The sequence below is a fragment of the Cervus elaphus genome, chromosome 20, assembly GCF_910594005.1.
Source record: "Cervus elaphus chromosome 20, mCerEla1.1, whole genome shotgun sequence".
Lineage (NCBI taxonomy): Eukaryota > Metazoa > Chordata > Mammalia > Artiodactyla > Cervidae > Cervus > Cervus elaphus.
The window spans coordinates 50,720,946-50,748,794 of NC_057834.1; the positions used below are offsets into that span (position 1 = coordinate 50,720,946).

At 44.7% G+C, this 27,849-nt stretch overlaps 1 protein-coding gene and 1 non-coding gene across 5 annotated transcripts in view; one reads left to right on the plus strand and one right to left on the minus strand.

Annotated features, from left to right (window-relative positions):
- The window catches only part of IGSF3 (immunoglobulin superfamily member 3), a 111,458-nt gene that overhangs the window by 42,505 nt on the left and 41,104 nt on the right, over window positions 1–27,849 (plus strand). For all 4 annotated transcript variants that reach the window (XM_043875799.1, XM_043875801.1, XM_043875802.1 and 1 more), the window contains exons 3-4: window positions 22,184–22,561; window positions 25,003–25,413. In XM_043875799.1, coding sequence (XP_043731734.1) covers window positions 22,184–22,561; window positions 25,003–25,413 — 789 coding nt within the window. The remainder of the gene's footprint in view (window positions 1–22,183; window positions 22,562–25,002; window positions 25,414–27,849) is intronic.
- Window positions 7,476–7,548, minus strand: TRNAL-CAA. Its single transcript has one exon. It is a non-coding gene; the product is annotated as a tRNA-Leu (tRNA).

Genomic DNA, 27,849 nt, shown 5'->3' on the forward strand with positions numbered 1-27,849 from the left:
TTAAAGCTGAGACAGGGGGCGTGGCCACAAATTGATATTCTATGTAACTGGTGCGGAGGGTGGGGGGGTGGAGAGGGAATCCCCAGAAGCCATGTCAATGCGCTTAACTCTGAATTTTTAGTTGAGTGTAGATTTCGCTGCTTTATTAGTGTGCTAGTTGCAGTAATTCACACTTAAAGCAGAGGGTGTTCCCTTCCCTGCGTGGACCTTGCTGCTCTGAGTAGTTATGTGCCAGGTTATGGAGTGCAGATTGTATCTGGTCAATCCTAGTGGACCTGGGTGGGATGAAAATGTGTGTCATGCGCACGTACATGCGTGCAAAGTTGCTTCAGTTGTGTCTGGCTCTTTACGAAGAGCCTGCCAAGCTCTTCTGTCCGTGGGATTCTCCAGGCAAGAATACTGGAATGGGTTGTCATGCCCTCCTCCAGGGGATCTTCCTGACCCAGGGATTGAACCCGCATCTTTTGCATCTCCTGTATTGGCAGGCGGGTTCTTTACCACTGGTGCCACCTGGGAAGGCCGTGTGTGTCATGATTGATGTTCAAACCTGCAGTTTGGGAGGGCTGGTTAAGAGTTGATCAGCCATTGAGGTTGCTGCTGGGGAATTTGCATCAAGAGGCATGGCGGGGAGCTGCCAGTGAGTGCAGCAGCAATAGTAGGTACCTGTAGGCTGTGTTTTTGGAGCCCAGAAACTGAGGCCAAGGATAGGAAGCACCTCCTTGAAACGTGGAGTGGAGCTGTCCTGAGGACAGGGCCTGAGTCACACAAGTTTTTCAGTCCTGGGCCCTCCAAGGCTTAGCTGTGCTGCGATCATACTCTCGGGGTGCTCTGAACCTCCACTCTGCGTGGTACCCCCCTGACACACTCCCCTGACACACTTGAGGTAGTTGAATGGGCTCAGCTTCCTGTGATTACCCTAACAGGCGGCCCACGTGTGTCGGAGGTGGTTGTGGTCCAGGAGGATGATCATCTCTGCTGCTGCCCTTCACGTCCTGTGCAGACAGCCCAGCTCCCAAAGCTGCCCGCCCTTCTCCATGGGACACTGCTTGGGAACCTCCGGAACCAACTGTTCAGGGCTTCTCCTAACCTTGGAGAAGTGGACACTGGGAGCCAGTGCCCTGCTGGAGTCATCGACTCACACCTCCGTAATGTTTACAGAAATCTCTCATGGCTGAGCGCCGCGCAGGGCGGCACCGATAGTGACACAGTCACTCACTGTTTAGGGGCCTGGAGAGGCCAGGGGACCTGGAGGAGGAGAAGGCTAGGGGCAGGGGCCTTGGGTGGACTTGAGAAGAGCATTCATATAGCGCATGAAGAGGCTTACAGGGGCAGATTGTGCCTCGGAGTGGGAAACTGGTGGGAGGTCCCCTGCAAACCGCCGGTTCAGAGCTGGGTGCCCCTTGGCAGCGAGATAGCCCCCACTTTCTAGTCCGGGGCACTGGGAGGCAGAAGGCAGGGCAGGTGTCAAGGGACATGGCAGACTGACCCCCTTGTGAGCTTCCTGACGCTGTGGCCAACCCTTCACAATATGTCTTATTCCTGATGCCGCCAGGGAAGCCCTATGGGAAAGCCCTCTGCTTCCCCTCTGCTGCATCCTGATGCTTCCCAAAGAAGCCCATTGAGGTTCAGGAAGGACCTGGGCTCAGTGGTCCTCTTCCTGATGGGACCTGCCGGCTTCCAGGAGGAAGGACAGGAGGACCGAGTGTGAGGGCGGCTGAGGAGAAATAATTCTGCTCTGTGGGAGGGGAGGGTGTGGCGGAGAGTAGAGAGACTGTTGTGAAGCCCAGCAGACACCTCTTGAATCAGACTCAGAATCTGGAGCAGCTGAAACACCTTTGGTCCAAAAATGCAGCCTGAAATAGCAACAGTGGCCACAGTTCTGAGATGTAGGCTTGTGAGAAGGACCAAGGCATCCACTGGTTCTGAGTGATGCTCCTTTACTAGCAGTCACGGTACGCTTATGGCTTCTAGGCCCCTGGACTTGGCAGGGGCTGTTGTGCCATGAGGCCACCTTGTTATTAAAAAGAATCAGCCTGACACTCAGCCCACTTCTGTTATCTTTGAGACCGGATGGAGGGAAACAGTGGTCAGTAGATCTAGGGTAATTACAGGGAGAGCATTTACAGGCAAGTAATATGATTCCATTTTTTAAATTTTTTTCCCCTCCGGAAAGCAGAAGGCAAATGCTGATACTTATATTCAATTATAACCATTTTCCATTGGGTTTGCTGCCTTGAACCCTGATGGAACTGGGAGAGGATCTGTCTCATAGCCATGGGCATGGTTGGCAGGGTTACTGGGCTACCCGTTGGTTGCCTGTCCTTCCAGATGTTGTTTCCATGCCATCCTTAGGTTGGGGTGAGGGGTGATACAGGTGAAGAATATTATGGGGTGGGTAAGACTCTGGAGCATTATCCCTGCCTTTTAGGGAGAAGAGTGGAGGGTATTGGCAAGAGGTGAATGACGGGAGAGGGGGGGCCCAGGTGGAAGAGCAGGGAGGTGTGGTCTTTTGGGCTGGTCCTCATGCCAACCACATCGTGGGATGAAAGAGCCATCCTGGAAGTACCCATGTCTTCCCTGTTGTTTAAACAGTCAAGGATAGAGGAGCTGGAGGATGTCATAAATTCCGGTGAGGAAAGGACAAGGAGTTGAAGGCACGTGAAAAAAAGAAGGGTTTGTTGGTTATTGCCAAAGCAAAAAAACACAAAAGAAACCCCCTTCCCCCCCAAAAAAAGCACCCTAAATATCCACCAATATGAGGATAAATAAAATATGGTGTAGGCTTGTGATGGAATACTATATACAGCTATATAAAAGAAGACCCAGAATTACATTCAATCTCAAAAATGCTGAGGAAAACTAAGGAACGTCTCTGTATGGAATGATGATGCTTATGTGAAAAGCTGAACAATAGGGTACGTTTTCAATGGTTTTATATATATTTTTATTAAGTATTTTTTAAAAAGTCAGAAGTGATCCATTTCTAATTCTTAGCAATACCAACCTCTGGGAAAAGGAGGGGAAAACAGGGTTAGATCTTGTAATCAGAAGAGATTAAAGGTTTGTTATGTTGTAACTAAAATTTTTTAAAGTTTTGTCTAAATCAAGTAAGTATTAGAATGTTTAAAAAACTTTTGAGGTCATAGTTTAGCAGTCCTGTAAGGTGGCAGCTTCAACATTTAGCAATGAGTGAATTAGGCAACAGCTCAGACTACCAGGGGCTTGTTAGCTAAATGCCCTGGGATGTGAGGCAGCCTAGAGGCTCAGCTGTGCGGATGTCACAGAGATCAGAGTTGGTTTGGGATGAAGTGATTCATTGCATTTGCAGCCCTCTTTGTTCTGGAGCTGGTAGTCACACTTTAGAAGAAGTGGCATCAATAATTTAACATTTATTCATCATTGTCTCTAGAACATCTCTTTTAGGTACCACTGGGGGACTTCAATTAAAAAAAGAACGAAGAAATAAATGAGTGATATTTTTGTCCTTGAACTTACCACCAGGTCAGGCCCTTGTCTGGTCTCACCTGATTCTTAATTTGGTCTCCCTGCTTCCAGCCTTGACCTCTGCCCCGTCCTCCACCTGCCACTTGGCTGATGATTCGGAAACATAAATCTGATCTGTCTCCTCCTTCCCTCTTCTCGGCTTCCACTGTCCCAGAGGAGGGCTTTGACTATGCGTGTGCCTTTCAGGGCCTTTTCCCTCCTGGCTCTGATGTGCCCCACAGTCGCGTGACCCAAGAGACCTTGGCACACCTCTTGCTAATTCTGGGACATATTGCGATGTTTTCACATGACGTGTACCCCTCCTTGCTTCCTTTAAGACCTATGTTACTACTTCTGTAAAACCTTTTTGGCCTTCCTTTCTCTCCTTTGGAGAGGTCTTCACCTTGTACTTGGCACCTCACTGTCATCACAGCCTGTTGTATAGTATTAATTAGTTATGTGTATTTCTTTGGGGAGTTATGTTTTTTGTTTGTTTTTAAAGTGTTTATTTATTTATTTTCTTTTGGGACTGTCAGCTTAGGATAAAACTATGCCTTCTTCATCTCTCCTTCACAATCTCCATGCTAGTCCCCTTCTCGTAATAGGTATTCAGAAAGTGTCGGCTGAAAGTGTAGCAGAGTTCTAGTTTTCTTTGCCATGTAACACGTTGTTCCAAAACTCAGTGACTTAAAATAATCACTTTATTATGCTCACAGAGTCTGTGGGTTGAAAATTTGGGCAGACATAGCAGGAGTGACTTCTCTCTGCTCCACAGTGTCTAGGGCCTGGGCTGAGAGGATCCTGAGGATGGGATCACAGCGGCTCCAGGCTCAGCCCTGGCACCTTGAAGTATTGTTCCTGCACTTGCCTGGCTGGTGGTGCTGGCTGTTGATCGTGAACCCTGCTGGGACTCTGGACTGGAGCACCCTCCCCATGGCCTCTTCATGGACCTTGGACTCCCTCACAGCATGGCAGCCTCAGGACTTCTTCCTTGATGGCCTCAGGTTGCAGAGTGGAAGCCACATCGCTTTTTATGACCTAGCCTTGAAAGTCACACCATGTCACAAACCTGCCCAGATTCAAAGGGAAAGGGATAAATTTCATCTGTCGGTCTTGTTGCAGAAGAGCATGTGGGACAGGAGATATTGTGACTGCTGTGTTTGGATAGGGCTTCCCAGGCGGTGCTAGTGGTAAAGAACCTGCCTGCCAATGCAGGAGAAATAAGAGAAGTGAATTCCATCCCTGGGTTGGGAAGATGCCCTGGAAGAGGGCACGGCAACCCACTCTAGTATTCTTGCCTGGAGAATCCCATGGACAGAGGAGCCTGGCAGGCTATGGTCCATGGGGTTGCAGAGTCGGAGACCACTGAATCGACTTTGCCCACGTGTGTGTGTTTGGATAACAGAACCTGTGGTGATGATGTGGGAGAGGTTAGTTCACAGCAAGAGCTAATATCACAGACTGCTATTGCTACTGGGGCTTCCCAGGTGGCGCTAGTGGTAAAGAACCGGCCTGCCAATGCAGGAGATGTAAGAGGCACTGTTTTGATCGCCGGGTTGGGATGCTCCCCTGGAAGAGGGCACAGCAACCCATTCCAGTATTCTTGCCTGGAGAATCCCCACGGACAGAGGAGCCTGGAGGGCCATAGTCCATAGCATCGCATAGAGTCTGACACGACTGAAGCGACTTAGCACACACTACTGTTACTACTACAAATGCAGGTTGAATGCATATTGAGCACTTACGATGGGCCAGGCACTAAGGGTCTTAAATGGACTAAATCATTTATGCCTTCAGCAACATTATGAAGAATATATTACTTTAGAGGTGAGGGTGCTGAGGCTCAGAGAGGTTAAGTAACCAGCCAGAGTCTCACAGCTACTACCTGTGCTGGAGAGATCAGGGACAGAGAAGATTCCAGAAGTAGCTCCATGCTTCAGGTCTGCTGCGGGATTGTGCCACTGCACATATCACGTGGGTGTCGATGGCTGCTTCAAGGCATGTTTTGATGAAAGTAAGGACCTGGATGCAGGTCTTTATGCTGGTGGTCTAGGGAAGCTGAACTGTGAGCCGTCCTGGCTCTGTGGCTCCGCTATGTTTGGACCTTGGTCAGGCCGCCCTTGGAGGGCAGTGACATTGACCATCCTTGTGAAGGTGTTTTCCATAGTGTAGGTGTCTGCAGCCTGGCTTCAATAACCCCTCCCCTACCCCAACTCCTGCCTCAGGTTCTGATTCTATATGGTGAGTCCCTAAGAGGATGTACCTATAGGGTTGCTGTGAGCATTAAAAGTAATACATATAGCTCACTGTGTAATCAGGGCCCAGCAAGTGCTGGCTCTTGTTGGTAAGGGCCAGGCTCTGTGTCTATCTGTCCCCTGTCCAGAAAGGGATCAGATATTCTTTTTAGCTTGTGCGGCTTCTTATCCTTCCTTGACTGAAGCCAGAAAGTGGGAATCCCTAGCCTTGTCATTGGAGTGGCCTTCCTCACTGCTGTTTTGGGAGCCTTTCTGTTCTGTGAGGTCCTTGGGAGGCATGGTCTCCACTCCATGGTCAGTTTGTTTGGCATTTTTAACCTGAGACCTAGTCTTCAGGACCGAGTTGGCAAGGAAGCTCAGTGGGTGGTTTGTCATCACTTATCACTGATATTCACTAGGCATGTTCAGTACGAACCACAGATTCAGAAAACCATTAATCATGTTCTTTGTCATGGAGAAAGTGATTTCACCTGGAAGACCATTTCCTCACCTGGTAAATGGGGCTATAATGAAATCCACCTTGGAGGACTTCACTGATGGTCCAGTGGTTAAGAATCTGCCTTCCAATACTGGGGATGCAGATTCGATCTCTGGTCGGGGAACTAAGATCCCACATTGCTGCTAGGTGAGTGAGCCCGCCTGTTATAAAGCCCCCACTCTGCGGTAAGAGAAGCCTATTTGAAAAGTTGAAAAATAGATAAATAAGGCCAAGAGATATTGAGATTAGCAAAGTTAAATCATGAAAGTTGTGAGGATCAAATAAGATAATGTATGCAAAGAAGTTAGGATACTGGCTGACACACGAGAGTGCTTATCATCTTTGTCATTAACCTTCATTTTAAAACAAATACTTGCTTATTTTTAAAAAATGGTAAAATAGAGGAAAGGAAAAGAGAGGGGGAAAAATCATTCACCACTCAGATTCAGCCCAGTATCAATGTTTTGCTTGGTCATTTTTCTAAGTACAGTATTTTTCTTTTTAACATAAATTTACTGCCTGTGCAGTTTTACATTTTTAACTGAAATTCAAACATTAATGTTCTCTTTAATGGTTTTGCACTTAGAAAAACTTTTCCTGTTTTTGGATTGGTACCTATCTCATGTTGATAGAACCAAGAAGAAATTTTTAAATATTCATTTGGTGACTTTCACAGTAGTATTTGATCTCTAGGATTACCTCTGAGATGGATATATGTTGTATTACATTATTCCCATTTTACAGATAAAGAAATATGTGGCTGAGTCACATGTAGAATTTGTAAAAGCTGTGTGCTGATCGAGCTCAGAGGATTATATGAGGATTCCCACAAGTGGAATAGATGTGGGATGGTGAGCTAGATCCTTCTGACACTTTGACACGCTCACTTACATGTCTTGAACTTAGACATTAGATCCTGTGCTTAGAGGCATGAGTCTCTCAGCCCAGGCATGTTCCAGAAATGCATGAGAAGCTGACTTTCACAGGCACAGTAGCCGCCCCTCCCTGCTCACTAACTCCTGAATCATACCGCCCCTAGCCAGGTTGTCTAGGACTCAGCACAAAAGAAAAAGTGGGAGCAAACATGAATGAGCAGTATCTTGAAAAACTAGTTAAGCTATATCATGTGTTTATGTGACCAGAAACTGTCCAAACTAGTCTGAAAGGACATACCCTTTCCCACTGACTAATAATGGATTCGCCTAGTCGAATCCCGGCAAGAATACTGGAGTGGGTTACCATTTCCTTCTCCAGGGTATCTTCCTGACCCAGGGATCGAACCTGGGTCTCCCGCATTTGAGGCAGATGCTTTAACCTCTGAGCCACCAGGGAAGCACTGACTATTTATTGTCTAAAGCAATGATTCTTAATCTTTTTTTTTTCCTTCTGGATCTTGAATCCTTTAGAGAATCTCTTGAAGTTTATGGAACTCTTTTCCAGAAGAAAACACACAAGTTCATGTAATATAATTTTTCATTCCATTTTAAGACCCATTGGTGTTTTTATCATTCATATGTTGGTACACACAAAAAATTACCTCAAAACTAAAAGGAACAGTAAATTTTTCTCACTTTTATTGTAAATGTAAAACTGCTCTAAAATAAAAATCTTGATTGGAGAAACTGTTCTGCTGAACCAGTAGTTACTGCAACTGTGAATATAATTCTTAAAGCAAAAACAAACAAGAAACCCAGAGTATAAAATAATAGTAAGCATTATTCTCTCATACAGTTTCTGTGGATCAGGATAGCTTTAGTTCTGGTGCTGGGGCTCCCAGGGAGGGTGTAGTCAAGATGTCATCTGAAGCTGCAGTCACTGAAATCTTGTCTGGGGCTGGAGGAGGCGGTTCCCAGGTGGCTTAGTTACATGGCTGGTTGTTGGCACTAGGCGTCCTGTGGACCTGGTCATAGGCCTGCTTTGGTGTCTTCATGATATGGCATTTGGCTTTCCTCAGGATCTGTGAGCCCATACAGCGAGGGTTTTTGTGTCTTTTTATGACTTAGCTTTGGAAGCCACACTCCATTGTTTCTGCATTTCCTGTTGGTCACATCTGTCAGCTCTATTAAGTGCCAACGGCAGGTCTGAGGGAGTAGCTCTCCAGGTGTGCCACCTCCCAGCACTTTGACCTGGAAGTTCTCCTAATCCTGTCGTTTGGGGCTTTTATGCAGAGCGGTGGGGGCATTGTGTGGTGTTACTACATAGGCGTGATTGATTAAATCTTTGGCCACTGGTGATTAAACTCTACTTCCAACCCCTTTCTCCTCCTTTGACTTCAGAGGGTGGGGCTGAAAGGTCCACCCCTCTAAGCTTGACCAGCCCCTCTGAAACTAAGGACTCACCTTGAATTACCTCATTAGCATAAACTTCTGTTTGTTCTAAGAGGCTCCTTGTGAAAGACAAAAGACACTATAACTCAGGAAATTCCAAGAGTTTTAGGAGCTCTGGGTCAGGAACCAGTGACAAAAACCAAATACAGAGTTTTTTTTGTTACTGAACTTGAGTTTGGCTGCTTGCTGCTTGAAAGCCACGTAAGAGATGAGTGTGGTTGGAAAGGAAAGGTTGCTCTATTCAAGAGGTTGATAACCTGGGGTGATGACATTCATGCCCAACTCTAAAGTGACCATGAAAGGGAAAGTCATGGGGGGGGGGTGGTCAGAGTCTTCTTTATCTTCTGCTGTGTGCAGGCTTTCTTCTCATTGGTTAGAAAGAAAAAAGAAAGTGAAGTTGCTCAGTCGTGTCCGACTCTGATTGGTTGGTGGTGAGGTCATAGGGTGGTGCTCCAGGAATCTCCAGCATCCTCTACCTGGGCGGGGGTCTTGGTACCTGTGCTGTGTGCTGTGCTTCCTCGATTTAGTTGTGTCCGATTCTTTGTGGACCCCATGGACTGCAGCCCTCCAGGCTCCTCTGCCCATGGGATTCTCTAGGCAAGAATACTGGAGTGGGTTGCTATGCCCTCCTCCAGGGGATCTTCTCAACCCAGGGATCGAACCCAGTTCTCCCACATTGCAGGTGGATTCTTTACCGTTTAAGCCACCAGGGAAGTAGGATGGGGGCTTAGTACCTGCAGAATTGAAAAGTATTGATTTTTTTTTTTGGTTTGTTTTTTTTTTTTTTTTTGGTTTTGCCACATGGCATGGGCTTCCCTGGTGTCTCAGATGGTAAAGAATCTGCCTGCAATGCAGAAGACAGAGGAGATGCAGGTTTGATCCCTGGGTCGGGAAGATCCCCTGGAGGAAGAGACTGGCTACCCACTCCAGTATTCTGGAGAATTCTCTGGACAGAGGAGCCTGGTGGGCTATAGTCCATGGGGTCGCAAAGAGTCAGACCCAACTGAGCGACTAATGCACAAACAACAAAAGCAAAAGTATGGGGGAATCTCAGTTCCCTGACCAGGGACCGAACCTGTGCCCCGTGACCCCTGTAGTGGGAGTGTAGAGTCTTAACCACTGGACCTCCAGGGAAGACCCTCAAAGGTATTGTTTTTGAGTAATCCTTGAGGAAGAATCCAGACCCTGTCCCTTGGTGGTACTATTGTTTCTTGACTGTTCTTTCTCAATTTCTACATTTCTCTCGCTTCTCTGATTGTTGTTTAGTCTTTGCAACCCCATGGACTATATAGCACGCCAGGCTCAAATTGGTCATTAAATTCTCTGATTAGCAACTCTTTGAATCTGCCCTTGGGAATCCAGAGAAGGTCAAGGAGGCTGGATGAAACCTATTTCCTATGAATGAGAAACAGGGGACCTGAAAAGGATTTGTGTTCAGGAGGACCCCATAGAGTCCTGCTCTGTTTCATTATTATTCATACATCACATTAGTAAAAACAGAAGAAATTTCATACAAATCATGCATTGTTTTTATTTTGGTTAAATGTTTTTTCCTAATTATACTGTTTGCAGAGGTCTGAGGGAAGAAGTGAAAATAAAGAAGGAAATAAAAATCAGTTGCCATTTTTTTCACCCAGTATTTTCTTTTTAGTCCTTTTATTTGTTTATGAGTTTCTTTTCTCTATAAAAATTTGTTTCTTCAGATATAATTAACATATAACATTATGTTAGTTTCAAGTGTACAACATAATGCTTCAATATTGTATGTGTGGTGAAATTGTTACCAAACCAGACTCTGGTCTCCTGCCAGATGCATGCTACAAAGCCAGTCTACTGACTGGTTGTGGTGAGGGAAGCACAGTGTTTATTGCAGGCACCAAGCAAGGCCACTAATGCTCAAGAGATCCAAACTCCCCACTGGCTTTCAGAGAAAGGGTTTCAAAGGCAACATTAGAGGTGCGGGTTGCAGAATGTGTGATCAGCTCGGGCGTGACCTTTCTTCTCAATGGTTGGTAGGGTATTGTTTTGGAAACCTTAACCATCAACCTTCCAGTTCTAACCAGTTTGGGGTCTAGTGCTTGCGGTCAGCATATAGTCTCCATCCTCCACCTTAGGTGGGAAGGGTCTTAGTTCCTGCAGAACAACTCGAAGATATGCGTCAGATTGTTCTGTGCATCTCTTGAGGAGAAAGTAGGAGCCCAGTGTCTCTGTTTTGTCTCTGCACCGTTGTTTAAGCTATCATTACTTTTCTTGCTAGACTGCTTTTCCTTTGTTTCCACATTTCCTCACTTCTCTAACTAGTTACTGCTTGAGTCTGCTCTTTGGAACTTGGGGAAGTCCTAGGGAGACATAATGCCTCTTTGTATAGTCAAGAAATGGGGGACAGAGAGGGGCTTTTGTACCCAGGAAGGCCCAGCAGGATTCTGCTTGGTTTCAGAGTGATTACCTCCACAAATCTAGTTAATTAACGTTAACTAGTTAACTACATTGCCACACGTAGTTACAGAACTTTTAAGATTTATTCTCCCAGCAACATCAAATATACAGTACAGTATTGTTAACTGTAGTCACCATGCTATAGATTATATCCCTAGGACATGTTCATTTTGTAACTGAAAGTTTGTACCCTTTGACCACCATCACCCACTTCCCACCTCTCCACACCTTAGCATAACACCCCCAAGGTCTATCATGTTGTTGAAAATGGTAGGATTCCCTCCCTTTTTATGACTGAATAATGTTCCGTTGTATTTATATACCATATGCTGTTTATTCGCTCATCAGTTGATGGGCACTTAAGTTACTTCCATGTCTTGGCTGTTATAAATAAGGCTGCAGTGAACACAGATGTTCATGTATGTTTTTGAGTTAGTATTTTTGTTTCCTTCAGGTAAATACCCAGAAGTAGAATTGCTGAGTCATATGGTAGTACTGTTTTTAATTTTTTTGCACAACCTCTGCATTGTTTTTGATAGTTCAGTTCAGTCGCTCAGTCGTGTTTGACTCTTTGCGACCCCATGGACTGCAGCACGCCAGGCTTCCCTGTCCATCACCAACTCCCGGAATTTACTCTAACTCATGTCCATCAAGTCAGTGATGCCATCCAACCATCTCATCCTCTGTCATCCCCTTCTCCTCCCACCTTCAATCATTCCCAGCATCAGGGTATTTTCCAATGAGTCAGTTCTTCGCATCAGGTGGCCAAAGTATTGGAGTTTCAGCTTTAATATTAGTCCTTCCAATGAATATTAAGGACTGATTACCTTTAGGATGGACAGGTTGGATCTCCTTGCAGTCCAAGGGACTCTCAAGAGTCTTCTCCAACACCACAGTTCAAAAGCATCAATTCTTTGAAACTCAGCTTTCTTTATAGTCCAGCTCTCACATCCATACATGACTACTGGAAAAACCAAGGCTTTGACTAGACAGACCTTTGTTGGCAAAGTAATGTCTCTGCTTTTTAATATGCTGTCTAGGTTGGTCATAGCTTTTCTTCTAAGGAGCAAGCGTCTTTTAATTTCATGGCTGCAGTCACCATGTGCAGTGATTTTGGAGCCCCCCAAAATAAAGTCTGTCACTGTTTCCATTGCTTCCCCCTCTGTTTGCCATGAAGAGATGGGACCAGATGCCATGATCTTAGTTTTCTGAATATTGAGTTTTAAGCCAACTTTTTCACTCTCCTCTCCCTCCTCTTTCACTTTCATCAAGAAGCTCTTTAGTTCTTCTTCGCTTTCTGCCATAAGGTGGTGTTATCTGTGTATCTGAGGTTATTGATATTTCTCCCAGCAATCTTGATTCCAGCTTGTTCTTCATCCCGCCCAGCATTTTGCATATAAGTTAAATAAGCAGGGTGACAATATATAACCTTGACGTACTCCTTTCCCGATTTGGAACCACGCTATTGTTCCATGTCCAGTTCTAACTGTTGCTTCTTTGACCTATATACACATTTCTCAGGAGGCAGGTAAGGTTGTCTGGTTTTCTCATCTCTTTAAGAATTTTCCACAATTTGTTGTGATCTGTACAGTCAAAAGGCTTTGGCATAATCAATAAAACAGAAGTAGATGTTTTTCTGGAACTCTCTTGCTTTTTCGATGATCCAACAGATGTTGGCAATTTAATCTCTGGTTCCTCTGCCTTTTCTAAATCCAGCTTGAACATCTGGAAGTTCATGGTTCACGTACAGTTGAAGCCTGACTTGGAGAATTTTGAGCATTACTTTGCTAGTGTGTGAGATGAGTGCAATTGTGAGGTAGTTTGAACATTGTTTGGCATTGCTCTTCTTTGGGATTGGAATGAAAACTGACCTTTTCCAGTCCTGTGGCCACTCCTGAGTTTTCCAGATTTGCTGGCATATTGAGTGCAGCACTTTAACAGTATAATCTTTTAGGATTTGATATAGCTCAACTGGAATTCCATCATCTCCACTAACTTTGTTCATAGTGATGCTTCCTAAGGCCTGCTTAACTTTGCACTCCAGAATGTCTGGCTCTAGGTGAGTGATCACACCATCATGGTTATCTGGGTTATGAGGATGTTTTTTTGTATAGTTCTGTGTATTCTTGCCACCTCTTCTTAATATATTCGGCTTCTGTTAGGTTCATACCATTTATGTCTTTTATTGTGCCCGTCTTTGCATGAAATCTTCCCTTGGTATTTCTAAATTTCTTTAAGAGATAACTAGTCTATCCTATTCTATTGTTTTCTTCTATTTTTTTTTTTTTTGCATTGATCACTTATCCCTCCTTGCTATTCTTATCCCTTCTTGCTATTCTTTGAAGCTCCAAATTGAAATGGGTATATCTTTCCTTTTCTCCTTTGCCTTATCTTCTCTCCTTTTTTTTTTTTTTTTTTCTTCTCTCTTTTTTTCCATAGTGTCTGCACCAATTAAATTCCCACCAGCAGGACACAAAGATTCCCTTTTTCCACATCCTCGTCAGCACTTGTTATTTCTTGTCTTTTTGATAGTAGCTGTTCTAATAGGTGTGAGATGATTCCTCATTGTGATTTTAATTTGCATTTCCCTGATGATCAGTGATGTTGAGTATCTTTTCAGGTGTCTATTGGCCGTTTGCGTGTCTTCTTTGGAAAAAAAATAATCTATTCAGATCCTCTGCCCATTTTCTCATCAGAGTGTTTCTTTGCTGTTGAGTTGTATGAGTTCTTTATAAGGACTTTGTTTTTTTAAGAGCAATTTTGGGTTTACAGTAAGATTAAGAGGCAGATGCAGAGATTTTCCATATACCCTTAGTCCCCATGCATGCATAACTTGCCCCATTATCACCATCACTTATCAGAGTGGTAAATTTTTAAACTAGGAATATGTTAACATACCATAATCATCCAAAGTCCATAGTTTATCTCAGGGTTCACTACTGGTGTTATACACTCTGTGGATTTGGACAAATGCATAATGATATGTGTCCATCATTGTAGTATCATACAGAGTATTTTCACTGCCCTAAAAATGTTTGTGCTCTGCCCTAAAAATGTTTGTGCTTTGCCTATTCATACACCTGCCCTCCATAGTCAATGATCTTTATGGAGACTGATCTGTCTCCATGGTTTTGCTTTTTGCAAAATGTCATTTACTTGGAATCATACAGTGTGTAGCATTTTATGATTGGCTTCTTTCACTTAATAATACGTATTTTCAAGTTCCTCCATATCTTTTCATGGGTTGATTGCCCATTTCTTTTTACTGTTGAACAATACTTGGTTGTCTGGATGTATCACAGTTTATCCTTTCACCTACTGAAGGACATCTCATTTACTTCCAAGTTTCAGCAAATATGAAGAGAACTGCTGTAAATATCCATGTGTAGGTTTTTGTGTAGATAGAAGCTTTCAGTTTCATTGTGTAAATGCCAAGGGGCACAAGTGCTGAATTGTATGGTAAGAATATGGAGGATACCACGAAACTGTCTTCCAAAGCATCAGTACCATTTTGCATTTCTACCAACAATGAATGAGTGTTTCTCTTGCTACACATCGTTGCCAGCATTTGGTGTTGTTGATGTTCCGAATTTTGGCCATTCTAATAGGTGTGTAGTAGTATCTTGTTTGTTGTTTTAATTTGCATTTCCTTGATGATGTATGTTGTGGAGCATCCTTTCATATGCTCACTTTCAATCTGTATATCTATTTTGGTGGGGTGTCTGTTAAAGATCTTTGGCCCATTATTTAATCAGGTTTTTTTCCTTATTGTTTTAAGAGTTGGTTTTATATTTTGCATAGCAGTTCTTTATCAAATATGTCTTTTACAAATACTTTCTTCCAGTCTGTGACTTGTCTTTTAATTCTGTTGATATTGGCCTTCACAGAGGAGAAATTTTAAATGTTAATGAAAGCCAACTCATCAATTATTTCTTTCATGGAACATGCCTTTGGTGTTGTGGCTAAAAACACATCACCATACCTGAGGTTATCTGGACTTTCTCCTGTGTTATCTTCTACGGGTTTTATAATTTTGCATCTTACACTTAGGTCTGTAATCTGTTTTGAGTTAATTTTTGTGAAGTGTGTAAGGTCTGTGTCTAGATTCTTTTTTTTTTTTTTTTTGCATGTATCTAGTTGTTTGAACACTATTTGTTGAAGAGACTATCTTTACTCCATTGTTTTGCCTTTGCCTTGTGTCAGATATCAGTTGACTAAATTTATGATGCTAATGTAAGTGATTATTATACTTTTAACTTTAAATTCTCATTTGTTAATTATTGGTTTATATAAAAGAAGTTGACTTCTATATTAACCTTTTGTATCCCGCAATCTTGCTATAATCAGTTATTAGTTCAGTAATATTTTGGCAATAAAATTTTTTTAAAATTTTTATACAGACAGTCATGTCACCTGCAAGCAAAGAGTTTTATGTCTTCCTTCCCAATATGTATACCTTTTAATTCTTTTTTCTTGCCTTATTGTAAAGGAATGGCAAGAAGGGACATATTTGCATTGTTCTTGATCTTAGTGGGAAAGCTTTGGGCTTCTCACTGGTGAATGTGATGTTAGCTAAAGGTTTTTTGTAGGTAGTCTTTGTCAAGTTGAGAAAGTTTCTATTCCTAGTTTACTGCGAGTTTATAGTGTATGAGTGTTGAATTTTGTCAAATGCTTTTTCTGAATCTGTTGATATGACCATGTGGTTTTTCCTTTTAAAGTTTGAATATGATGTATTACATTAATTGATTTTCCAATGTTGAATAAGTATACCTGGGATGAATCTCACTGGTTCTAGTATATAAGGCTTTTTATACTTTTTGGATTTGATTTGCTAATATTTTCTTGGGAATTTTTGCACCTGTGTTCTTGAGAAATATTGGTCTGTAGTTTTCTTTTCTTATAATGCCGTTGTTGATTTTGGTATTAGGGTAATGCTGGCCTGATATTAATAGAATGAGTTAGGAAGAGGTATTCCCTTTGTTTCTGCCCAAAAAAGAGATTGTAGAGAATTGGTATAATTTCTTCCTTAAACGTTGGGTAGAATTCACCAGTGACCCCATCTGGGCCTGGTGCTTTCTGTTTTGGAAGGTTTTTAATTATTGATGCAATGATTTTAATAGGTATAGTGAAAGTGAAAGTCGCTCAGTCATGTCTGACTCTTGGCGACCCAACAGACTGCAGCCTGACAGGCTCCTCTGTCCGTAGAATTCTCCAGGCCGGAATACTGGAGCGCGTAGCCTTTCCCTTCTCCAGGGGATCTTCCCAACCCAAGGATCAAACCCAGGTCTCCCTCATTGCAGGTGAGGGTGCTGAGCCAGCTTTACCAGCTGAGCCACCAGGGAAGCCTGTACTATCAAGCCTATCCTTAATAGGTATAGACCTATTCAGATCATCTTTGCTTCTTATGTGAGTTTTGCAGATTGTTTATTTCAAGGAGTTGGCCTGTTTCACAGGCCAACTGTGGTCACAGAGTTGCTCATGCTGCTGTTGCTAAGTCACTTCAGACGTGTCCGACTCTTTGCAACCCTGTGGACCGTAGCCCACCGGGCTCCGCTGTCCATGGGATTCTCCAGGCAAGAATACTGGAGTGGATTGCCATGCCCTCTTCTAGGGGATCTTCCCAACCAGGGATTGAACCTGCATCGCTTATGTCTCCTACATTGGCAGGCAGGTTCTTTTACCACTAGCACCACCTGGGAAGCCCGAGTTGTTCATAGTTTTCCTTTACTATTCTTTTAATCTCCATGGAATCTTACAATTCCCTCTCTTCTCTTTCATTTTGGATACTAATAACTTATAATCTCTTTTCTTCTTTGTTAACCTAGCTAGAAGGTTATTGATTTTATTGATCTTTTAAAAACACCAGCCTTTGGTTTCATTGACTTTCTCTATTGATTTTCTGTTTTTAATTTCATTGATTTCTGCCCTAATTCTTTTTTTTTTTTTCTGCTGCTCTAATTCTTATTTATTCTGCTTACTTTGGATTTACTTTGCTCTTCCTTTCCTAGTTTCCTAGGTGGAATCTTACTGATTTAAAGTTTTCCTTCTTTTCTAATTTAATGCTATAAATTTTCCTCTAAGCACTGCTTTCCCTGAATATCATAGCTTTTGATAAGTTGTATTTTAATTTTCATTTAGTTAAAAAATTTATTTCTCTTGAGATTTTGTGTGTGTGTGTGTGTTATTTAGAACTGTGTTGTTTAACCTCCGCATATTTTGCTATTTTCCAGTTATCTATTATTGATTTCTAGGTTAATTCCATTTTGGTTTGCCAGCATATATTATATCATTCTATTTTTTAAAATTTGTAAAGGGTGGACTTCCCTGGTGGTCCAGTGGTTAAGAACCTGCCTTACAATGCCGGGAATGTGGGTTCGTTCCCTGGTTAGGGAACTAAGGTCTCGCATGCCTCGGAACAACTAAGCCCTTGCAACACAGCTAGAGAGCCTACATGCCACAACTCCTGAGCCCAGGCATCACAACTAGAGTCTGTGTGCTGCAGTGAGAGATCCCATGTGCCACAGCTAAGACCCAATGCAGTCAAATAAATACATAAACAAATGAAAACAAGTTACTAAAACATTTTTGTTAAGGGGTGTTTTATGGCCCAGAATGTGGTCTCTGTTGGTGAATGTCCTATGTGAGCATGAGAAGAATGTGTATTCTGCTCCTGTTGGATGAAGTCTGTAGATGTCTGTTGTATCCAGTTGATTGAAGGTATTGTTGAGTTCAGCTTTGTGCCTTATGGATTGTCTGCTTGCTGATTCTGTCCATTTCTGAGAGAAGGGTGTTGAAGTCATCAACTATGATAGTGGATTTGTCTATTTCTCCTTACGGTTGTCTCACTTTTTGCCTCATGTAGTTTGAGGCTGTGTGGTTACATGCATACATAGTGAAGAACTGTTATATCTTCTTGGAGAATTAACTCTTTTAATCACTATGTAATGTCCTTCTTCATTCCTGATAATTTTCCTTACTTTGAAGTCTGTCTAAAATTAATATAGCTACTCCAGCTCCTTTGATTAGTATTAACATGGTATATTTTTCTCCACCCATTGACTTTTCTTATTTTTGTTTGCACTGGGTTTCATTGCTGAGTGCAGCCTTTCGCTAGTTGCAATGAGTGGGGCTTTTCATTACAGTGGTTTTTCTTGTTGCAGGGCACAGGCTTTAGGTGCAGATTTAGTAGTCTTGGTGCACAGGCTTAGTTGCCCTGAGGCATGTGGACCAGGGATTGAACCTGTGTCCGCTGAATTGGCAGGCGGATTCTTATCCACTGTACCACCAGGGAAGTCCCACCCATTTATTTTTAATCTTTGTGTCTTTATGTTTAAAGTGGTTTATTGTAGGCAAGATATTGTTGGGTCGTGTTTTTAATCCATGCTGACAATCTCAGTCTTTTAATTGGTACATTTAGATTGTTGACCTTTAAAGCGATTATTGATATAGTTGAATTAATATCTACCATTTTTGTTAATTTTTTTTGTTGCCCTTGTTTTTTGTTCCTATTTTTGCTTCCCACTCTACTGTCTTTTGTGTCTGTCTAGTCCTTTTTATACAGTTGTGTTTAATACTTGGATTGTTTTAATTTAAAAAGTGATACTTGCTTATTGCAAAATAATTCAAAAAGTACAGAAATGTCTAAAGAAAAAATATTATTTATAAAAAGAGGTGATCCCAGCCCAGGGGAACCTTCTGTTGTAGGCTGAGGGAAGATGAAAGGTGCAGTGGAGTCAGGGGATGCCTTGGCCAGGGTTGGGAACCTGGGTGTTTTTGAAGGTAGCAGCGTTTAGGAAGGGCTTCCCAGGTGGTGCTAGTGGTAAAGAACCTGCCTAGCAATGCAGGGGACATAAGAGACGCAGGTTCGATCCCTGGGTTGGGAAGATGCCTTGGAGGAGGGCATGGCAACCCACTCTAGTATTCTTGCCTAGAGAATCTCAGGACAGAGGAGGCTGGTGGGCTACAGGCCATAGGGTTGCAAAGAGTCGAACATGACTGAAGTGACTTGGCACAGCACAGCTTTAGGAAAATGAGATCTGGATAGCAGGGACAGTGCCCGGAGAAGGAAACGGGGAAGGTGGGGGGTATGGAAGGGGAATTAGACTGCTGAGAAGAAAAAGTTCACTTCTATTTCTATGCAAAGGTCCACTTCCTAAGAACAGCATTATTTTCAGGGTTCAAAGGCCTTTTCTGCGGTGGGAAGGAAATTAAGGAGATCTTTAATAAGCAGGTGCAGCTGAATGTGTGTGGTTAAAGTACAATCTAGTATCTGTTTGTTTATTTGTCAGGACTGTTTATAACCAGCTTCCGACAGGAGACAAGTTGTTTTGACCCTGGTGCCCTGGCTCATTCAGGCCACTTAACACTGTTTACCTTTCTGTGGAATAATGTGTATGATCCCCTGATCTAGTGCTTCTGTAAGGTCTGTAACTAGAATGAGCTCAGCATTGCGTCACCGCAGCCAGTATCTGATGGACCTCAGCTGCTTTCTATTGCCCATTCACAGGAGGAGAATAAAACTTTCTTGACCCATATTGGCGAAGGCAGGCGTTCAAAGCTATTGAGAACCTTAAATCAGGATCTGGTCTTTCGTTTGAGCCCCTGGCTGACACTCTGTCGATAGAGACATCTTGACACTGCTCTGTGTTGAGTTTAAAAAAAAAAAAAACCTAATGCCCAGGTTTCTGCACACCAGATCAGTTACATGGGGTGGGGTCCAGGCCCTGTAGTTTTTTAAAGCTCTCTGGGTGATTCCAGTGCAGGTCTAAGATTAAGTCTTACCTTAAAGATGCTGGCACGTCCTGACCTGCCTCCAGTCCTCTTTGTAGCAAGTGGGGATGGGTTGTGGCTATTTTGTCGTAGAACACTAAAATGCAGGGAGACCTCAATGTTATGAATGTAGTTATATTGTTTTCAAAGTTCTGCATTTCCGGAGTACTTCAAACATTTGGCTCAAGTGTCATTATATATATGTAGTGCTTAGTTGCTCAGTTATGTCCGACTCATTGCGACCCCACGGACTGTAGCCCGCCAGGCTCCTCTGTCCATGGGGATTCTCTAGGCAAACATTTTAACATACTGAAAATAACTAATGAGCTGTTTATCAATGATCTTGAATATAGTAGTAAATGCTGTCAACCAGAATATATCAAGTAAATCCACATACCACTTTGATTTGATTTGCCACCCTCCTACCCCCTTTTTTACTTTCCTTGCTTCTGTTGCTTAAGCCAAGATGGGATTCCATGTAAGATTTTGTTTGGGAGAAAAGATTCTGCACAAATAAAAGTTTATAAGCCACAGGCCTTTCCTTGTAAGGTCTGTTTTAGATTAGATCAGTTTGCTTTAAGGCCCAAGCATCCCCCAGGCTGGGCTTAGAGCTGCTTCCCACTAGGATTTGAGCCATCCCAGCTGTTCCCCAGCTGGATCCACTTCATATACATTTACACTGGGGCAGCCGTGATTGCCTTTCAGAGGGAGAGTGAGGGAAGTTTTCATGAAAGTGGGAATGGGCTGCAGCTGTGGGTGGAAGTGGGTGGCCCAGAGATGGTGTCATTGTCAAGAGGCCATTGGCCTGACCTTGAGGGATCACTGGCCAAAATCCTGTTCCCTGTGGATCCAGAGCTATAGAATGTTCCAGCCAGGAGAGGCCCGCGTTAGCAGCTCTTCCTTTGTTGTTGTTCAGTTGCTATGTCGTGTCTGACTCTTTGCAGCCCCATGGACTGCAGCACACCGGTCTTTCCTGTCCATCACCAACTCCCAGAGCTTGCTCAAACTCATTCCATCGAGTCGGTGATGCCATTCAACTATCTCATCCTCTGTCGTCCCCTTCACCTCCTCCATTCAATCATTCCCAGCATCAGGGTCTTTTCTGATAAGTCGACTCTTCACATCAGGTGGCCATAGTATTGGAGTTGCAGCTTCAGCATCAGTCCTTCCAGTGAATATTCAGGGTTGATTTCCTTTAGGATAGACTGGTTTGATCAAGCAGTTCTTCTTTAAGGACTAATTACGGGCTAGGCCCGTCGTATTCAGTCTTTTTGATAACTCTGTGAGGCACACATGATTATCCCCATTTTATGAATGAGGAAACAGGCTTCAAGAGGTTAAGTCACTGATCCAAGGTCACAGGTAATAAGTGACAAAGCTAGTCACACATGCTAGTCCCCTCCAAAGCCTTCCTAGAAATCATCTTGTGGATGAAGAGATCAGGGTCAAGAAAGGAAAAGCCGCTTGTCCAAGATGGCACCACCAGCTCCAGTTCCTGGCAAAGCTACAACTAGCCCTTAGCTGCCACAGGGCCATGTCCCCTACCGCCTTCTCAGTGGTTCAGGCAGAGTCAGTTGTGCTGGCATGGAATGAGAAAGCAAACTCACTATCTTTCTTGTCCCCAGGTCTGCGAGGGGGGACCATGTTAAGAGCATAGAGAAGGCAGGCAGAGGCCACTTGGAGAAGCAGATCCCAGCCAGGAGGTGGGGCAGCCGCTGGTGAATCACAGCCCAGTTTCCAGGGCAACCTGGAAACTTCTTTGACTTGGGGCGGCACTGACAGTTGCCCCCATCAGCGGTGTGTGGGCATCTGGGCGGCAGGGTTCTGCGTCAGCCCTTCCCACTCCTGTTCATGTGAACGCCTTTAGGAGCTCAGCTCCACCTACACGTGTGGAGGGAAGAGGATGTAAGGAATGTGTCCGTGGTGGCCTGGGAATAGCTACCTTTGCAAATAAGGGTGCGGAACCAAAGAAAGGACCCAAGACTCCCTCCTTCCAGCTCTCTAATCAAGAAAGGAGCATTTAATTTCAGCCAGATTGCAAGGTGGTTGCTTTTGTTTTCCTCTGAATTTGTGCCAAGGATGCAACTTTCCCTGCTCATTTTATTAAAAACTTTATAAAGAGCATTAATAAGTAGATATAAAACTGCTGCCTAAATGACAGAGAGACTAAATGAAATTCCCAAGGGTCAGCCATTGAATAAATAACAGGACCATGTCCTTGCACAATCACTTTCCCATATATGCAAATTAGGGACAGTGCCTTACCATGGGATGTTTTAATTAATATTTATAAATCACGGAGCTCCTCAGAAAGGGCCGCTAAGTTATTTATATTATTATCATGTCACTTGAGTAACAAACCCTTTGTAGAGTGCTGCCTGCTTTGCATTTTGGTCTGAGCAGTGAGAGAGCCTGTTGTGTGTGTCTCCCCACAGGTGTCGCGACAGCACAGCGGCTGGTCGCCATCCAGGAAGGTCCCTTGTACCGCACGGAGGGCTCTCACATCACCATCTGGTGCAATGTGAGCGGCTTCCAGGGGCCCTCTGAGCAGAATTTCCAGTGGTCCATTTACATGCCCACAGCCCCTGAACGCGAGGTCCAGATCGTCAGCACCATGGACTCCTCTTTCCCTTACGCCATCTACACACAGCGTGTCCACAGCGGGAAGATCTACGTGGAGAGGGTCCGGGGGAACTTGGCCTTGTTACACATCACTGACCTCCAGGCCCGGGATGCCGGGGTGTACGAGTGCCACACGCCCAGCACTGACGAGCGGTACTTCGGGAGTTACAGCGCCAAGATGAACCTCGTGGGTAAGGAGATAACTATGTTCATGTGGCCGGTGTTCTGCCTGAGTGTCGTAGTGAGTTTGAGCTGTTAAAATAAATCGTCATAGACTGGACTGGGTGCTTAAACAACAGGCAGTTATTTCTCACTGTTCTGGAGACTGGAAGTCGTCAGGGTGCCAGTGTGGTCAGTTCTGGGGAGGGCCCTCATGGGGATTGCTGAGTATTAACTTTCTCTTGTCTCCTTACGTGGCAGAAGGGGAACGAGAGAGCTGTCTGGGGTCCCTTTATAAGGGCACTAATCCCTGAATCTTTTTCCCTGGCAGTCTATGCTTTCAATGCAGGGGATGCAGGTTAGATCCTTGGTTGGGGAACTAGGGATCTGGTTGGGGAACTGCCACATGCCATGCAGAGCGGTCAAAAATTTTTTTTAAAGCAGCACTAATCCCATTTATGAGAACTTCATCCTCATGACCTAATCACCTCCCAAAGGCCTCATTTCCAGATACCAACACAGTGGGGATTGGGTTTCAACACAGGAATCTGGGGGACGGGGGAGAGCATAAACATTCAGTCCATAACAGTCACTTCTTTTATAGTACAGTTTTATTTGACTCTTTAGGGCTTCCCAGGTGGCGCTAGTGGTAAAGAATCTGCCTACCAATGCAGGAGACGCAAAAGACGTAGGTTCAACCCCTGGGTTGGGAAGATACCTTGGAGTAGGAGATAGCAACACACTCCAGTACTCGTGCCTGGAAAATACTGTTGGCAGAGGAGCCTGGCAGGCTACAGTCCATAGGGCTGCAAAGAGTCAGATATGACTGAGCAACTGAGCACATAACATAGCATTTGACTTTAAAAGAAGAATCCAAAGCTCCCCAAATATTTTAGAGGTCGCCAAGTAGCCATAGGTGAAACCAGTTTTGTGTGTTCACTTGTAAATAGAAGGTTGAAGCTGCAACTTGAAGATCTAATGCAGATGTTAAGAACTTAAGAGGAGGTTAACTGACCCTCTCTAACTGATGAAAAGGGGATATAAAAATATAAGGCAAGGGCACTTGTGGTTGATAAGCGGAAGAACTGATGAGGAAGATGAAGCATGTGTCATCTGCAGGAAGAGGCCAAACCTCCAGGAAATAATGAGCCTTTAGGTGGCGCCTCTGAGCCACCGGGGGTGTCAGGAAGCAAGTGTGGCTGCAGGACTCTGCTCAGACCTGGAGTGGGTCTGTGTGTCCTTTGGTGTCAGAGTGAGGAATTGTGCACCAGCTCTTTGTGTACCAGTCTCCTTTAACCCCTGTGCTCCCCAGATGATGGAGGGAGCTGGAGGAGGGAGGGAGGAGGGAGGGAGAAGGGAGGGAGATTTCCATGAGGATGGCTCTGGGCCACAATGTTTCCCAATGTGAAGGGTCAAAAATATCAAGGCCCTTCTATTTTTCTGTCCAAGTCATAATTTCCAGGCTTAATTAAGATAATAAAAATTAGAAGTCAAAATTTCCACCCTTCAAATCAGAGAAGGGGATGGTGTTTAGTCTCCAGAGTAAAATGCTGACCAAGTGACCACAGAGGTAATCTTATCGCTTGCCTGACTCATCCCCATTCCATGGCTTCCTTCCAGCCCACGAACATGTTGACACATGAGTTATATGAAAATTAAACCTACTAAAAAATTGAGGACCCTGCTGTTTCTCTCTACCACAACCCGTTTTTTTTTTAAAAAAAAAAAAAAAAAGAAGAAATAACTTTTCTAGAGCACTGCATTGCTGACGTGAGTTTGGGGGAACATGGGCATGGAGTGGCTCAAAAGAAGAAAATGAGCAAGTTGTATAGAAAATGTGACACTCCAACTTCCAGGAACTCCTTTCGTTTGAAGATGAGTCAGTAGCCAAGTTAAAGTTTCTGAAAGCAATTTCATCTTGAGCAGCAAAATCTTATTTCACCTGACATAAAATTTCTTTGACATGTTATTTTCAGTGAGTTCATTTATTGTGTAAAATGAAATGTCTACAAACATTATTTTATCAATTTTTAATTGAAGTATAGCTGATATACAATATTTCAGGTTTACAGCAGAATGATTCAGTTACACACACACACACATCTATACTTTTTCAGATTGCTTTCTGTTATAGGTTATTATAAGATATTGAATATAGTTCCCTGTGCTATACAGTAAGCCCTTGTTGTTTTCTATTTTATATATAGTAGTGTGTCTTTGTTAATCCCAAATTCCCAATTTATCCCTTTGCTCCCAACTTTTTATCCGAGTGTTATTGAAATACCAGACAGGAAGCATAAGTGCCAAACAGTTGCAGTCCAAATCCAGACAGAAGTCTCATTCTGTTTCTGTGCTGCCCGGGGTCCTCTGCGGCCCCACGGAGCTGCGGAAGCCCGGGTGGGTTGGCCCTCGGCCCCTCGAGTGTAAGGTCTGTGGCCTAGTGACCGTGCTTGGGGCGGTTCCTGTATTGCAGTGATCCCGGACTCCCTGCAGGCCAGCGCTGTGCCCCAGACTTTGCACAAAGTGGAGCAGGACCCCCTGGAGCTCACATGTGACATATCCACGGAGACGCTGCAGCACAGCCACCTCTCGGTGGCCTGGCTCCGGCAGCGCGGCAGCGAGAAGCCGGTGGAGGTCCTCGCCCTGAGCCGGGACTTTGTGCTGCAGTCCAGCAGCGACTACGCGCAGAGGCTGAGCCTGGGGGAGATGCACCTGGACAAGCTGGGGAGCACCACCTTCCGCCTCACCATCTTCCACCTGCAGCCCTCGGACCAGGGCGAGTTCTACTGCGAGGCCACGGAGTGGATCCAGGACCCGGACGGCTCGTGGTACCCCATGACCCGAAAGCGTTCCGAGGGGACCGTGGTCAACGTCCAGCCCACCGGTGAGTCTGTCTGGCGGGAGGTGGTGCAGACTCCTTTGACGACTCTGCAAGTACTCCGGGTCCCTAGGGGCCGGGTATCCCCAGCCCTGACCCTCTCTGACTGTGCTCTCCCAGCCCCCGAGTCCAGCTGGGCTCCAGATTAGAGCTGACAGCTGTTGGTGGCTGCTGCCGCTGGGCTGGGGGCAGGCGTACTGTGGGCGCTCAGTCCACTGGTTTTGCTTGGAGGGTATGGTTGTGTCGGCACGGAGATGCAGGAAGTGCCCAAGGGTCCTTGTGTTGCTGCTCACCTCTAATGAGAGGCTGCCATTGTTCTGACAGTCAGAGGTGTGATTTATGGGAGATGAGCTGGGGTGCCTGAAGTACAAGCTGTGGGGGGAGTTCTCTTCAGGACCTGTCTCTTGACTCTCCTGCCCCATTTGCTCCAGTTAAATGGTGGTCGTCTTGGTCTCTACATAGCTCTCTTGCCACTTGTTCTTCTGCCATTCTGGGGCTGTGCTTCTGACTTAACCTAATAGCACGGATGCCCAGGCTTGGGCACTACAGATTCTTGAGTCAGGCTTCCGGGGTGGGACCTGGGAAGCTGAATTTTCAGTACACTTCCACTGTAGACAGTCCACGCTTTGTCAAGTACAGCTCTAGAGCGAACAGGGCAGAAGCGATTCTCTGGGTGCCTAGTGGATATGAGAACTTTACAAGGAGGGTTAGGCTCCTGGACTGGGGGCACTTTATCTGTTCTGTAGGATCCAGGGTATTTAGTGGCTTCTGAAACTTCCGGTACTCAGAAATCCACAGAAGGCGCTTTATTTCATATTTATCCCTTCCCTTCCTGGCTGGTTTTAAGAGCAGCTTCAAAAGTCTGGGCCACATTTTGAGTCTTAATGCTTTTAAATTAGGTTGCATCAGTTAATCTTCTTTATTTTAATCTTGCCAATTTGGAATGAGGATTTTTTTTTTTTTTTGAACTTGCCCAGCAAATGTATCCAGACTAAGCAAAGGGAAAACTAGGTGAAAAAAAAAAGAAAGTCAATGACTTCACTCCATGTCCCAGTGATGTTCTGGTTCAGTGGTTGTAGCCCCAGTGTTGCCCTTCTCTTACTTCATTTCAATCAACATTTAGTAAGTCTCTTCAGCATGGCAGGTGTGGTGATAGGCATCGGGGACTCAGAGATGAAGAACACTTGGTCCCTGCCTTAGGGAACTGCAGATATGAAAGCCAGTGGCTGAGTGGAGGGCACTGAGTGTGATGATGGTGTGGTGGATGGGGTGCTCTGGGGACACAGTGAATATAACTCTTCTGACAACAGCGTTCTCCCTGGATGGGGTCATTAAAGCAGATTCAGGAAAACCAACACATTTGGTGACTTTGAGTTGAGGCTTGAAGTTTGAGCAGACATCAGGAGGAGAAGCATAAAGGTACAGAATCGTTTGTCATGTTTGGCAAGCACAGAGAAATCAAGTGTAGGCAGGTGTTGAGTTCCAGATATGAGTGGTGAGAGATAAGAGATACGAGATACGAGATAGAAAAGATGGCCTGAAGCCCCATCTGCTGGAATGTGAGCTTGGCTTTGACTCTGTACTCCAAGCATCTCAGGCTGTTCTCCTTGGATTCTTAGGAGCCCCATAGAGGTGCCTGAGCAGTCTCTTTGTGGGTACATGTGTGTGCGTGTTGGTGTGTATGGGTGGACGCCTTGGTGGGAGGTGCTGGAGGAAGGCATGTGAGGCCTACAGTGTCCCCTCCTTGCCTCAACCAAATGTTTTCTATATCGGGCAATAAAAGACTTTGTATGTGAAAAGGAAGACCCCCTCTCCTCTGCCCAAGCAAACTCTGAAAACCACTGCTGTAGACACTTGGAGCGGGGAGTAGAGATTTGTAAACAAATCAGTGACACAATCAGACTGGGTTTTAGAAAGGAAAGACCATGGAGGCCACCTAGGGTTGACCTGACAGAGTGGATCTGCAGTCAGGAGACCAGGGAGGGAGGGGCTGATGAGGCCACAGCTGGGTCAGTGGCACTGGCCCGGGAAGTGAGCAGTGGGTGCTAGGGGCAGCAGAATGGAGAGCACTAGGGAAGGAGGAACCCAACTATTGGGAGCCCCGAGGCTGGGGCTCAGGGTGATTCCTTGAATCACCTGATAAGGAGGGATGAGGTAATGTGCCAAGTCATACTTGAAAGCCTCTGCTTCCCCTTTAGTGGCAGCACTGGTTGGCTTTTCTTTTGTTCTTGTCAGTTTTGGTCAAGGAGTCCATCCTGCAAGCAGACTCTCATGGAGATACTCCGTGTGTGAAGCAGCCAGCATGTCATCAGACATGGAGCTCAGTTTGAGGTTGTACTTGGGACTGATGAGGCCCCAGGAGAAGCCCATGGGATGAAATTGGGAAAGGACCCAGGGGAACTGTGGCAGTGAGAGGTGGTCAAGGGAGCAAGTCCCAGTGAC